This window comes from Mastigoproctus giganteus, chromosome 8 (assembly GCF_048544385.1).
Source record: "Mastigoproctus giganteus isolate SK-2022 chromosome 8, ASM4854438v1, whole genome shotgun sequence".
NCBI classification, from domain to species: Eukaryota; Metazoa; Arthropoda; class Arachnida; order Uropygi; family Thelyphonidae; genus Mastigoproctus; species Mastigoproctus giganteus.
In genome coordinates, this window is record NC_143582.1 from 37,245,686 (window position 1) to 37,261,265 (window position 15,580).

The 15,580-nt window shown below is 36.4% G+C and overlaps 1 protein-coding gene across 1 annotated transcript in view; it reads right to left on the reverse strand.

Annotated features, from left to right (window-relative positions):
* Positions 1 to 14,312, reverse strand: part of CCT8 (chaperonin containing TCP1 subunit 8) — a 120,166-nt gene extending 105,854 nt beyond the window's left edge. The window contains exons 1-2 of the mRNA XM_090379859.1: positions 14,175 to 14,312; positions 311 to 401 (exon numbers count right to left, since the gene is read on the reverse strand). Of these exons, the coding sequence (XP_090235985.1) occupies positions 311 to 401; positions 14,175 to 14,234 (151 nt within the window). The 5' untranslated portion in view covers positions 14,235 to 14,312. The remainder of the gene's footprint in view (positions 1 to 310; positions 402 to 14,174) is intronic.
* Between the last annotated feature and the right edge of the window lie 1,268 nt (positions 14,313 to 15,580).

The window sequence follows — 15,580 nt, forward strand, 5'->3', positions numbered from 1 at the left end:
CAGTACAACTACACTGTAATGAGACTTATTTCTCCTGTATGCTTGCTATTTAATTAGCACTAAGGAAATACGAAGTTATAATAACTGCTACCAAAATGATGCATTACAAAGGGTTACCTAACAAATTGTATACTGAGTGAAATAAATTTTACTCCACACAATGAAAAAAATTTTTTTTTCTTGCTCTTTATGGACATGGTTTTACTTTAATCCAAGCACCCATATCTGAAAGAGACTTTTCCAGTCTTGTTTACATTTAATGAAATTCAAAGACTGCAAACTTAAAACAAGCATAAATAAATAAATATACCATTAGGTCCATATGCACTTCGGACTGTCTGAGACAACTGAGAGCATGCTTCAATGTTGCGGAATACAGCTTCGTCGATACCAAGGAAATGCTATTGAAAATATTAACAGAATGGTTAGCAACCTTTTCTAATTTTAAAACTTTACTAGGTAATAATTTAAAAAGAGCAATAAAAATAAAATCCATTTTTAAACAATTAGTATTAATAAAGACAAATCTATACGCTGCAATCAGACTTATTCCGGCAACAACCTTTAAAAAAAAAAAAAAAGTCGGCTGGTTTCACCTAGTTTTACAAGATTAGGCGCTTATATTCAGTTTACAACCATACTTCCTCATTTAAATTCATCCCATTACAAGAGAAAACAGCTATTATCATTTAATTTACTCAAGCTCTTCGAATTTCTAAATACCTCATATGTCTACATGTAAATGTCTGGTTTTTACGCATTGCAACTGATAAAAACTGGTCACACACATACTCTTGAAATGCTTCTTTATATCAGTAGCCAACACTGTTGCTCCTTGCTGAGCCTTTTTCTAGCAGATCCCCACACACACACATATCCTTCCTGGAATGGAGGATTCAAATCTGTATACAATATTCAAGATATGGCTTTACCAAGGCTTTAATATAATGGAATAATTAACTCTATCCTTACCAGAAAATTCTGTGTGCTGTAGCCAGCCCTTCCATTTTTTTTAGTGGTTAAAAAAATTATTTAAATTAAATAAGGTAATAATTATTTCTAAATAAAGAAATAACATTATCTAAATACGGTATTAAGAATATATTAAAAAAAAAAAAAAAAAGATTGATTTATGGACGGTACAGAATACAACCGGGGCGCAAATTTTAAGTCTTGCCTGGGGCGCATGAAACTCAACACACTGTAGATAGCCTGCAGGCAGAGCCCTTGTGCCGGCTCTGCCTACAGGCTATCTACAGTGTTGAGAGAACCTAGAGTCAGTCTGTACAATTACTCCAAAGTACCTGCACACTCCAACGGAGGAAGGAATAATATAAAAATGCAGGAGCATGTACAAAAATCTCTCATTAGGTTTTTGGTTAATAAATTAGGTAAAAATTTCCAGTCCAATAATTATAAGGACTAGTGTAAGTTTTTGGTCTCTCCCTTCTGACTGAAAGATAGAAGGAATATGTATATGTTAGTTTGAAAGTTATATTCTCTAATCCAAGGTAATAATATTGATGTTAAAATGCTGTTATCCTATATTAATTTTGCTCCCTTGGTGGCCCTACCTGGACCACCAAGGGAGCAAAATACATTGTGTTATAAAATTTAAAACAAATCTTAAATTTGAACATTAACAGAGCTGATGCATTTCTTAATGAAATCAATCTTGATATTTGTTTTACAAAACCAATATTAACCATGAATTTTTAACTTTTTTAATAATTTACTAGGGAATTTCGTCCCCTGCTTGCTCCTTTTGATAAAATAAAATACTTACAAAAGCTTTCAACACTGTGTCTCTTCCCCAGCTATGAATACATAAATACGTTACATATGGAAATCAAGAATGGTACCGCATGGTCATGCTAAATAAACAAAGTGCACGCACGAGGTTTATCTAGCATGACCACACTTAAACAGTAAAACAAGCTTCTGTTACGTATTTTAGTATTTGTTACATATTACCACGTAACCCGCATCCCTCTTCTCCCATTGGCTGAATAAATATCACTAGGAGGGAAATTATTTTAATGTATAGAAAGATAATACGGTGAAACCTCAAAAATCCAATACCCAAAAATACAGAATTTTCATAAATCTGGCACTTCTGAACATTTCTCCAAGTGTAGTCGACTGTACAAGGCAGAGAGGGGGAATAGGCTACCCATACTTAAAAATCCAGAAGCAGGTAACATATTTATGCATTGTGATCCATTAATAATTTTCTAACACCAATTTCTTTCTGTTTACATATTTCTTAAACTGTATGTCACTATTACTATGCATTTGTAATGTATAAAATCATTCATTTTGCAAGACATTCTGGTTCACATTATAGTACTTTGTGGTATGTATTTAGTTTTTAAAGCAGTTTGATTGTTGAAATCATATAGCAATTTATAACTCATTAAAAATTACTGGATAATTGCACCATCCATATCTACAACCATTATTCCTTAGGCAAGTACATTTAAGTACATTACACATTGACCAATCCAGCAGTATGAGTTAACATTTTTGCTTAATGCTGGTGACTATCATTCTGTGGAAATTACAGGAATCAGAAACTACTGCATTATCTAATAAAAATAACGAATTACCCTGAATATTAGGGTATGGGCATAACCTTCAAAAAATTGAAAATTTAAAAAATCTGCATGTGCTGGATCCCAAAGATACTGTATTTATGAGGTTCTACAGTAACTAATAAGTTTTCAATGTATTAAGCAAACTAGAGTTTCCCAGAGTGTAGAGCACATCCCAGCCAGGAGAGGGTGCTGTGTTTTTGTGAAATGCTTCTTTAATAAAAGATGGACAAATCCTACTAATTCAGGTACGAAGCATATTTTATTTCAATCTTTGAGATTAAATGTACTGAAGCACATATTAATTTATGAGTATGTATACTCGTAGCTAAATTTTACATTGAATCTGTTTTTTAAAATTTTTTTTTTTATGAAACCCCAAACACAAGAGGTATAAGAACCTATAGTACTTAGTACCTGCATAGGTACTAAGTACTATAGGTTCTAATACCTCTCGGGTTTGAGGAGATGAAAGTTGATGAAAGAGACAAAGGATGAGAAGACGAAAGAAGATATTTGTTAACATTATAGACTTGCACTTCTGTAGACTGTAATTTTCAGAAAATACATATGAAGGAAAGTTGTTCAAGAAAACAGCAGTTGAATAAATAAACAAGGAAGATGAAAAGTTGGTTCTGTGAGTTTGAAGTTGGGCAGTAAATGGACGTTAGCTCGTGGCAGCACGTGTTCAGACTGTTTTGAAAGAGGGAGCAGGAATTATAGAAGCCAATTCAGAAGAACAGTGCCCATGGAAGTATCTGTAGAAAAGGCATGTAGCAGAAACAGAATGTCTATGAGACAGAAAGTGGAGAGACTCTGTTAGAGATAAGTCATTAATTAACCTAACTGTCCTCTTCCGAATGGAATCTAGAAGCCTGAGAGAGTTTTGGGGGCACTACTCCAGATGTGGAAACAATATTCCATAGTAGGGTGGATTTGCAATTTGTACATAGTGAAGAGTAGTTTGGAAGAAAAGTAACGCTGAGAGCGAAAGAGAAAACCAAGTTTTTTAGATGCAGAAGAAGCAATACAGTAAACCCCCACCATTCGCGGCCCTGATTTAATATAAAATGAAACCTAAAAAAAAATGTGAATTTTAAAGCGCCGTGAACATTTTCCGCCATAAAAAAACATGGGCGTGGTTAAAATTATCTTTCCCGGTCAAAACAGCGCTCAGTGGGTGGGGGAAGAGGGGTGACAAAATCGCGAGCGTGGATGTTTCTCGCTAATCCTTGTTCAGTATGTGGTTATGTGCTTGTCATGGAAGGTTTCGTCGTTTGCTTTTAATTTATATGCTTATAAATTGAATAAATTTATCAATTTATAAATTGATATGCTTATAAAAGTGATAAATCTACCGTTTTGCAGTGTAAAACAGACTTTTTCGAGTGTGTTAACGGAAGAAAGTGACTTTATTGTGGACAAGTTCTTTCTAACCCGTACAAAAATATGGCTACGAATAACAAGGGAAATGTGAAAAGATCAAAGATGATGACATTAGCGAATAAAATTGAGTTATTTGATAAAATTTCTAATGGTGAAAGTGTCTCCTCAGTGGCAAAACATTATAAAATCAATGAGTCAACGGTACGATCAATCAAAAATCGGAAGAAAAAATCCGCTGTAGTGTCTGTGAAAACGCGCTCATTGCTTCAAAAATTTGCTCTGTAACTCATGATGTTAAATTAGAAAAAATAGAAAAGGCTTTAAATCTGTGGATAGAAGACCGAACTCAAAATAAAATTCCGTTAAGTTCACTCATCATTCGTGAAAAGGCAAAACTCCTTTATCAACGCTTTAGCGAAACTGGTGATAGCACTGGCGGGATAAGTTTTTTTTGCTAGCAAAGGCGCTGGTTTGAAAGATTTGTTTGAAATTTCTAATAAATATTACATTTAATATTAAATTGTTTCTTATTTTCATTTCGATCATATGCTTGCATTTCACTATGTACTGTCTATGTACATAGTCACATTATGAAGGTACATATAATACATACATACACAGATAAAATTTTAGGCTAGTTTTTCTTATATATTTCATACTTTGGAACCGAACCCCTTTATTACTATGGAAGCCATAACTGAGCATTCGCGTTTTCGGTATTCACGGCATTTCTCAGAAACGTAACCCCCGCGAAGAGAGATATCATCTTGCCTAGAATTCGGAGTGTCACCAAAGATAAGCATAGGAGCAGAAGAATCCTTTTTGCAAGATATAAGACAGGACTGAGTTTTAGAAGGATTAAAATCAACAAGTTGTCTTTGCCCAACTGGAGAATTACCTGGAGATTCACATTTAAGGAATTGGTAGCAGTTATTCAAGAAGTTGAAGCTGATTGAGCATGGCGAGGTTTCTCAAACTGAAAGTGGAATGCAATTTGCTATCATCAGCAAAACTATGGATAGGATTTCTGGTCAATGGAAGAAGGTCATTAATACCATCATCAGCCATATGGGGCAAGGAACCCTGAGGCTTTTTTTGCACCAGGCAAAAAAAAAAAAAAAAATTCTGAGTTACCCTCAAAGAAAGAGAGAGAGAGAGAGAGAGAGAGAGAGAGAGAGAGAGAGAGAGAGAGAGAGAGAGAAGGACATCACCAAGAAATAAGAATGATGATATCCAGTGCACGACCCTGGGTGTGCCAAGCCCATTATCACCAGATGTGAGCCCCTATACACAAGAGGAAAAGAGTGGGGAAAAGAACTGAACCATGGGGGACACCAGCATTAACGGAAAAGTTAGAAGACAGAGCCATCTACCATCACCCTCAGTGAGCAACCAGAGACAAAACTGGATAACCAATTACAAAAAACAGTTTGAAAACCATAAGATGGAAGCTTGTTTAGAAGACCTTTGCCAAACATGATCGAAAGCCTTTGAGATATCAAGAGCAACTGCTTGTGTTTTACCAAACTTTTCCATTGAATTTGTCCATAAATGGGTAACATAAGCCAGAATATCACCAGTGGATCAACACTGACAGAATCCATACCGGCGATCGTTGATCGGACAGAAGGTTCCTAGGTAGTTTAAGAGTTGGCGGTTAATTGATTTCTCCATTACTTTAGAAAGAGTAGAAGTAATTGCAATGGGACGATAATTGAATGGGAGGGATTTGTCACCCTTTTTAGGTACTGGCTGGATATGAGCAAATTTCTAAGCAAGAGGAAAAATACCTTTGGAATACGAAAGTAAAGTGAAAAAAGGCAGCAAAGAACAGGAGTAAGATCGGGAGCACAGGTTTTGAGAACAAGTGGAGAAATACCATCAGGACCTGGAACTTTCTTAGCATCAAGATTCGTCAAAATCCTTCCGACATCCTTTTAACAGAAAACCACAGGAGGCACTGAATGGAGCGTCCTGGGAATGGTGGGAGGTGTTTTACCAAGATCATTAATACATGAGTTGGAAGAAAAATGGGATGTTAGCAGACCAGCATTATCCTTGGCTGAAGTGACAATAGAACCATCCGGTTTTGACGGAGGTGAGCAAAGATAGGCAAAAGTTGCGGCCAATAGCTTTGGCAAGAAATCAGAATGCTCAGCTACCATTAGGGCAAGGAGCAAGATTTCTACTCTTGGCCAATTCAAAATCTAGTTTGGACTGATTAATAACTGCTTTACAATTGTTGCGAACTCTTGTGTAGGCAGAAAATGAAACTGAAGAATTGGAAACAAGCCAATTACAATATGGAACATTTTTCTCTTGATCAGCCTTAGCACATTTATTGGAAAACCAAAGTTTAGATAAAGGATGAGATTTTAAGGTGAAGTGTGGAATAAAGGATTCCATTCCTACAAGAATAATTTTACTGACATGATCTGAGCAAACGTTGACATCAGAAGTTTTGAAACAGTAATCCGACCAAGGAAAAGAAATCTCACAGGTCATCCCATTTTGCATTCTTGTAATGCCAAACAACACAAGGTTGGGAATAGCCATGAGATAAAGGCTCCATTGGAGAAGAGACAATCACCAAGTTGTGATATGAGGTGCCTAAAGGACCTCAGATCACTCACTTCGGCCGTGTACTTAGGAGGGTTGTTTGTCAGAAAAAGATCAAGCGTGTTAGCCGTGTGGTTAGGATTGTCTGGTAGGTAAATGAACAATCTGTGCAAGGTCATTAGTAATTGCAAAAGCCTCAGCATCTCAACCAGCTGGGTTGGTGTGACTAGAAAACGGAAGCCAGCTGGAGTTGTGAGCATTAAAATCACCAAGGAAAATTACCTCACTGTTAGGAAAGTTGGACTGGAGAAAGTCAAGTGGCAAAGAGAGGAAGTCAAAGAGCTCCAAGTGATTAGTGGAGTTGGGAGAAGGGTAGAGACAACAGATGAATTTGACAGAATGAGGTAGAGAGATTTTAAGCCAAAGAAGATCGAAAAGAGGAGATTCCAAATTACCAAGTCTCTAACAGAGAATATCGGAACGGACATATGCACAAGTACCACCTTTGAGGCAAAAGGAATTATACAGTGAATAATTTGAGCAATTGAAATGAGCAGTGGTTGAATCAACCGATAGCTGAGATTGTCAAAACAAGTACATGGGGTTTGGCAGATTGTAAGTGGAAATGGACATCATTGAGATTAGAACTGAGACCATGTATATTTGTGAAATGAACTAGGAAGTGTTTGGGAGGTTTAGATCTTTTTGTAGATAAATTTGCTGTATTAGTTTGACAATTCATGGTGTATTCAATAGTAAGTAAAAGTGGAGGGGGGGGGGGACATGCTATATGAGGAAATGAAATTTTTGGATATGGCATATACACATGGTAAGAATATACCCAGATCCTTGACATAACATGGCCTCCACAATTCCCCCCTCCATACACACTGCTTGGACTTCCCCCAGTCACTATCTGGCAGAGTAGAGGCAGCAAGATTATACACCAGCTGATCCGGAAGCCTCCTAGAGAGTTACCAATAGGTTCGGTCCAGCATACTAACTGGTGGCCAGCCTGCGAACACCGTTTTAGAGCTGTTCCCTCGAAATTTAAGGAAGTTTGGATCTCGCCATGGTGTTCATCATAACCTCAAAAGACATCAATCATACTGCATGATGGAAGAGATGGGGAGGGTTGACTGGAACTTTGCTCTGGAGACTAAAATGGGTTTCACCACTTCAAGCCGCCGCAATAAGCAAAGTGGTGGTATTGCCCGGTTGATGAGAGTCATCTACCACCTAATATTGCCTGGCTAACACAGAGGAGTGACGTTCATACGTGTGGTGTGGGCGTCACACCTCGACCCCTGCTTACGTTGGTTCACACCTGGGTAGTCACCCACAGTGTTTGCACTTGTTCTGCAAGATATTTCATAAATAAAATTTATAAAACAATGAGCATGTGAAAGTCAGGAAATATTTTTAGGGGCACAAGGTATAAAAAAATTTTGTCACCTCTGATCTAAACTAACAAGAACTTAATTTATCTAAATGAGAGATAAATTATTCTGCTTTTGTGTATTAAATGTTTTTGTCATTTAATATTATATTATCTGATTATTATACAGTTATACTTTAAATTTATTGAATCTTTGCACTTTTTGATGTTAATATATTTTTAATATTCATTGTTTAATTTATTTTATTTACACTCTTATGTTTTAATTTATAAAAATTAATGTGTGTATATGATTACTATAATCAATATTGTACAACTACAAATGTAAGGAGGATTTTGGCTGCTGATGTGATTAATAATAATAATAGTCTTTTTCATTGTCAAAAGTCCATTGTCATAAATTTGTTTCTTTCCAAATAATAATATAATTGACTTACTTGTGAGGTACCAAATCCAGTTATCTAATACTTTATCAAAAAATCACTAGATATACTGTTGGAATTCAAATAAACATATTTGAATTTGAATAAATATTGTTGGGTAATTTATAATTACCCAACAATATTTTCAATATGGCACCATACCCATGAACTACTAAGCAGAGTGAAATTCTGATTTAGATGGACAGTTTTTAGGATATGGTACAGAGCTATACTTTTTTCTCTAGTCCAAAGCTCATACAAAATCTGTTTCACATTTTAGTACAGTATGTTAAACTCAACTCTTATGGCAAGCAGATAACATAAAGCAGCAGCTCTCATTTAGTGGCATAAAGATCTCCCTTTTAGTTTGAAAAGTTTTCCATGGACCCCAAACTTAACAAAATTATTTCTGTGGTTTAAATTCTTCCACCTCTTTAAATATTTATCAGAAATTTCAGAAATAATTCACAGACTCTCTCTCCCCCAGGCATATCTATATATGCCTGGGGGAGAGAGGATATCTCTCTTTTGGGGATTACCCTGACTTCTAATCTCTCTTGGCACAAGCACATTACAAATATTGCTTCCTTTGCATCTAAAAAACTTGGTTTTCACTTTTGCTCTCGACGTTACTTTTCTTCCAAACAGCTGTTCACTCTGTACAAATCACAAATCCGCCCTACCATGGAATATTGTTCCCACATCTGGGGTGGTGCCCCCAAAACCTCTCTCAGGCTTCTTGATTCCGTTCAGAAGAGGGCAGTTAGGTTAATTAATGATTCATCTCTAACAGTCTCTCCACTCACTGTCTCATAGACGTTCTGTTTCTGCTGCATGCCTCTTCTACAGATATTTCCATGGGCACTGTTCTTCTGAATTGGCTTCTATAATTCCCGCTCTCTCTTTCAAAACAGTCCGAACACGTGCCGCCACTAGCCAACATCCGTTTACTGTCCAACTTCAAACTCACAAAACCAACTTTTCATCTTCCTCGTTTATTCATTCAACTGCTGTTTTTTGGAACAACCTTCCTTCATACGTATTTCCCGAAAATTACAATCTACAGAAGTTCAAGTCCAATGTCAACAAATATCTTCTTTCTTCTTCCCAACATCCAATCCAAGCACGGTACTAAGTACTATAGGTTCTAATACCTCTCGTGTTTGGGGTTTACATAAAAAATATATATATATATATCTCTATGGACTACCAGGAGTCCTCAAACAGTTTGGGAAATGCTGAACAGGCTTTCCAAAGTGAGTCATATCATGTCCTAAAGGGAATCACCAAATTTTACATTCATACCAGCATTATTTTCATTTTGTTTACTTTCAATGTATATAATGTAATTAATTAATTAAAATACAATTACTGATTAATACATTAAAATTATACATTTATTTCTTCACATACTTTATAATCAGCAACTTGTTATTTCTCTTTAAAGCTAATAACTGACATAGTTCATTTCAGTTAAGCTTTGCTTGACAGCATACATCTTGAGGGATAACCATGTCTCAGTAAAGAAAAAGCAAAGCACCAGTAATGCTTATTTTAGTGAAAACATATAGGAGAAAGCCTCCTGCTCTTGAAATTAAATTACAGTAACACCTTTCTTTAACAAACTATGCAGGGGATAAAGGGCTATCTGCTAAATCTGATGTTCTGTTAAACTCAAAACAAATGCATATAGTTGTAACTATTACGAAAAGTGCTGTACTATGAAATAAAAAACATTAAATACTGTAATACTATATTTTGCTGCACTTGTATAGAGCAGAATAGCTTGTAATTTTGATGTGTAGTACAGTGGCGATGCAGAGTGACTAAAGCTTATTTGGATTCTGGAGATCTCTTCAGTAACCTCACTAGAGATTCAAATGACTCCCTACTGATGTAATGGCGAGGGAAATGACAAACATTACCAACCTGAGACAGTTACATCGCTAGATCACATAAGGACAAAAATCCTAGTTCAGTGGATGCCGTCTGTTAAAGCAAAAGTTTATTGCAAATATAATCAAGCATTTAGAAGCGAGCAAGTCTAATACTGAAATTGGTTCAGTGCCAGTTTTTAAAAACATAAGATTGAATTTTGGTATGTAAGAAAAACAATTAGAACTTGATGAACTTATTGAAGAGATCAAAAAACTTCTTGTGACTTGGACAGAGAAGCAAACCCAGTATCGCATGCCTATTAGTCAAACTTCAATTTTGGCATCAAGTATTTCTATGGATCTTAACTTAAGAAACAAAGTGAGGGTTCTAAGGAACTGTTTAATGTTTGTTTGTTATTTGGTTTTTAGGAGCATTAGCAACTAAGGCCATATTGCTCCAGGGATATGCGGTGGTCATTCCCTGACCTTTCCGCATCCTCTGTATTTGGTGGTCACGGGCTCGAACCCCGGTCTAATCAAGAAGCGTGTGCTATGCACTGCTGCTCCTGCCCACAGAGGCACCTGAACTGCTTAATGAATGATAAAATTGTCCTGCCAGAAAAAATGACAGGTGAGGCACCATTTCGTGCATTAGAATGGCAATCACATTAGAATCAGTGTTGCCAACTGTAGTCAGCTGAAAACAGCTCAGCCACAATGCAAAAATAGATAAAATCCTATGTTAACAATGAAGAGAAAAAAAAAAACAAAAAACTTTTTTGTAGCTAAAGGGAATTTAAACAATTGTATTTTCCAAAAAACAATGGGGGAGGGACATGCCCCGGTGCCCCTACCTTGAATCCGCCACTGTATATGTGGACCTCCCACTGGCAGAACAATAATAATAGTATTCCTGTAGTATTCAGAAAGTTTAGCATGGCAGTGTCAATAAAATTGTTCTGCTTGGGTTTTGATCAAATGGCTTCTGTTGATGGAGCCAAAGGCCTGTTTGTAGCAAAACAAGCATTTTGTTTCTATCCTGAGCTAAGTGTGCCAATATTAATATAAAAAATATTGCTTCAGTTGTGTCTCATCCTATTCTGAAGGCCATGTGTTTTTTCAGGTAGTTAGTAATCTCTTCATATAATTTCTTTATACTATTTTGTACACAACCTCTCATTACTGCTCAATTAGCTTTGCCCTACACAGGGATACCTCGTTCAATATTTCATTATAACATTTGAAAATTACCACCAATATTTGGTTTGTGACATGTGTTGAGAATGGAGATTTGTTCAAATCATGTGATGAAGATTTGTTTACCAAAGAATTCCTTGAACTTAGAAATCAAACAATGCAAGATAATGTCACTGTTCCAAAAATTAATAAAAACCAAGGAATAAGTCAGAAGCCTTCACCCACTTAGAAGCTGAAACAGCTACCTCTGCTAAGAAATAGGAAGACACAAAAAGGAGCAGCAAAGTTAGCAGACAAAAAAAAGTATACAAATGTCACCAACAAAGATGTCAGCAGATGCATATTTTAAATGACCCTAACCTACAACAGAAGCTTCACTCTCTGTTATTAAGATTAAAAAAAAAATAACAAAAAAAGTTCATTTTTTTATTCTACAATTTTATCTACAAAGTTTCAATTTTCTCTTATGCTGTTATATAGCTAGGTTGTTGTTTTTACATTATCCATGCAAAAACGGGAAAGTTTGTCTTTTCCTATTACATACAGATATTGAGATAGGACAGCCATACTTCCACTGTATAAGGCAATTGTAACAAGCCCACATTTGGAAGTATGGCAACCCCATCTGAAAAAAAAAAAAAAACCCAGAAACTTCTCGAAAAGGTCCAAAGACAAACAACTTGATGGTGAGATCAACAAAAGGGCAACCATATGAGGAAAGGCTTCAATTATGTGGGCTACTGAGCTTGGCAACCAGGTACCTTAGAGGGAACCTGATTGAAGTTTATAAGGCTCTGAAAGGGGTTAGTAAAATGAATGAAGGTGGAATTTTTGCTGTTATAAAGAATTCCGGAACTAGGGGCATAAATTCAAATTCCAAGGGAAAATATTTAGACTAGATTATAGGAAGTTTTCTTTTAGTCAGGAAGTTGCTGAGTACTGGACCAAGTTGCCTCTGCAGGTAGTTGAGACTGACAGTTTGAAGAAATTCAAAGGTCAACTGGATAGTTATCTCACAGTGGGAAGCACAATTTTATTTTCTTATCTGCTTATTTTTTTTTGGCCGATGCCACAAAAGCCTGTGGCTTCCTTGCACTATATAGCTAATACTAATATTACATGTTGATAATAGATATATTTAAAGCCTACTAAATTTTTTTTTTGAAGAAACACATTTATCATTACAACACCAAAGTATATGAAAAAATCACCACTTATTGACATTTTGCTTAATGACTTGTTTTAGATGAACCTCCCCAGCAGGGGCCAGAGGAATCTAAATCTTCATAAATCTTACCGGTAGCTGAAAAAGCAATGTATTAACGGTGTACCATGCATATGAATTTTCTTGTGGTAAATAAAGATTCGATCACAAGAGTCACCACAAAGCAACAAGATGGAGATCATGCTTTTGTACAGTGTCCTTAATCGCTTGTTTTTATACAATATGGGCAGACTTGGCAATCAAGAATCAATTTGCACGTATGTAGTATATGCAGTATGATCTTTGATGTCAATTTAAGTTTGAACACAAATATTTGCTAAACCATCTTCACTAAGCCTATAAAATATAATTTTTTCTAATCATAATTTGGCTACTGCAGACTGCATAGCTCTACTTTTATTATTTTAATAATATCAATGTGAACATTACTTATCATGATGCTCTCACTAATGTTGAGATGTCTGCTTTTGTCATTTTTCATAACTGATAGTCAATATCATTGTTACTTTTATATTACAATGATTTTTGTAATAAAAACTAGCAGATAACAGCAATTCAGAAATCGAAATTTTTCTTAGTGAATCCAGTTTTGGGTAAACAGATAGTTTCATTTTATCGTACTGGTTGATGGTGAAAATGATTTTAGTGAAACTAGATAATTTTGTATTATAAATTTTATTTAATTGTGAATGTAAACAGGATCCTTACACAGACTGGCCCTGTATTTCACTCAGCAGCCAGTGGTGTGTCCAGGTATCATTGTAAGGGAGGCATGGCGACCAGGCTTTTGATTTTTTTTTTAGAACACCTCCTGCATTCTTTTTCTTTAATTGTTGATTAGGGGAGGCCTATTCCCCTCCTGCTCACCCCTGAAGAAGCCCCTGCTGTCAGCCATCTGGTTTCCAGACAGTGGGTTGAAACTGAAGTATGCCCGTCAAGGTGCATTCTCACCTTTCCCTCTGCGGATAAGACCGTAAACAAATGAGTTATCAAATTTCGGGAATACAGCTTCAAAATGGTGGATAAAATTAGCCCCATCCCACAATCTGAGCTTTGGGTACCTCGACTGGAGGGTGTGTGTGGGGGGGGGGTTGTGTGATAAATTTGGTTCGGGGGGGCCAAACTATTTCATAAGCCAGCCAATGCTTGAAACGCAGACTACAAAAAACGAGACAAAAACTTCTTCGGGGAAAAAATTTTATGTTAATTGATTTATTGTATGCGTTGTAAAACTCGATTCTTGCGTTTTATGTGGTGCAAAAAAACGGAGGGAAACCCTTTTCACCTCTTCCTATTAGTCTCACAGAAGAAATAATATACATATTTATTATAAAATTCCTAATGGGATTTATGATGACAAACGCCCAAAAAAAACAACCACAGCCAAAGAGATTTCCAAGCAGCATGGCAAGCGTGACGCACATGAGTTTTCTTTGATACATTTTATCACGATTAGTTATTTAAAACGTTTTTTTCATATGACCACGTGTAGGTATGGATGAAAAATACACTCACTTTTGATCCATCTTTCAACATTTGGGCTAAACCTGGGGCTTTCGGAACGTGAAGAGCCATTGCACTAACGTGAATAACTTAAAAGACAAATAAAGAGATCATGCGGTATCCAACGAGAACAAGATACACTACCAACCAACCCACCTTTGCCGGAAAAAAAAATTAGCGCCATCGTACGGCAAAAAAGTATAAATTATCGGTGTCTCTAGTAAAAAATTAAAATAAATATTAATTAAACACAGTATTACCCGGAATTCCTTCTGGTTCTTAAGAAAAATTATTTATTTCTTTGTCTGAGAAGCGTTCCATTATTATTCAGTGTTATGTGCATAAAAATTACCATTATTAAGTTGTTCCTAAACGTACTAAGAATAAAAGACAGTTCTATAAAGAAAAATCCTGTTTTACATGGTGTGATCTGTAGATAAACTTGCACTTTTGATGCCAATAGCCAAATATCAGAAATGTGCAATTTTGTGTAATTATGTTCTTCTAACTGAATAAATTAAGTTTAGTTTTATTTAATTTATAGATAAATAATTAATAAAAATTAAAATTATATTGTAATAAAAAAAGGTAAAGGTAAACTACAGCCATTATCAATCCACTGCAGGATGGAAGCTTCCTCAACGATACGTGTGGAAATGGACCATAATATGCCATGCTGGTCCAACGTGGGTAGGCAGATCGACCGTATTTAGCAATCAGGGGCTTGAACCTCGGTCTACTCAAAGAGCGTGTGCTACTCCCGCTCCTGACCACTCGGCTCTACGAATGCTTATATTGTAATACACTGGTGTGCAAAACTTAAGGACCAACACTATTTCTAAAGGTTACAACTACAAAATCAAACGAAACAGCCTGTCGCGATTGCATAACTGTGGCCGTTCAGTAGAAAGCTGGTGCACATGCAAAAATTTGAATCGTGATGATAGGGCTCACAAACAGATAAAAGCAGCAGTTCAGCAGTTATGTGCAAATTACCAAATAGTGAGCATGATTGTTACAGATGTTCGATTGGTTTCCTACAGTTCTATAGACAATAAAATGGCCAGTAAATGGCCAGTAAAATGGCCAACATCTGGATGACTTTACCCGGGTCGAATAATTGGGAAGATCGAGGAAGGTCGAAGTGCGAGGAGTGTGGCTGCAGAGTTCGGTATCGCCCATAGCATCGTCTCACGTGCGTGGTCGGCCTTCAGAACGACAGGTACAGCTGTTCGGAGGACCAGTGGTGGTCGTCCACGAAAAACAACGCCCAAGGATGACGGCTATATATTCCTACAGGCCAAGAGGGACCGACACCAGACAGCGGGATCCATTGCAAACCAGCTGCACAGGAAGCAGGATATCGCAGTTAATGTGTCCAGGCGACTCCACAAAGGTGGACTGTATGCCCGACGGCC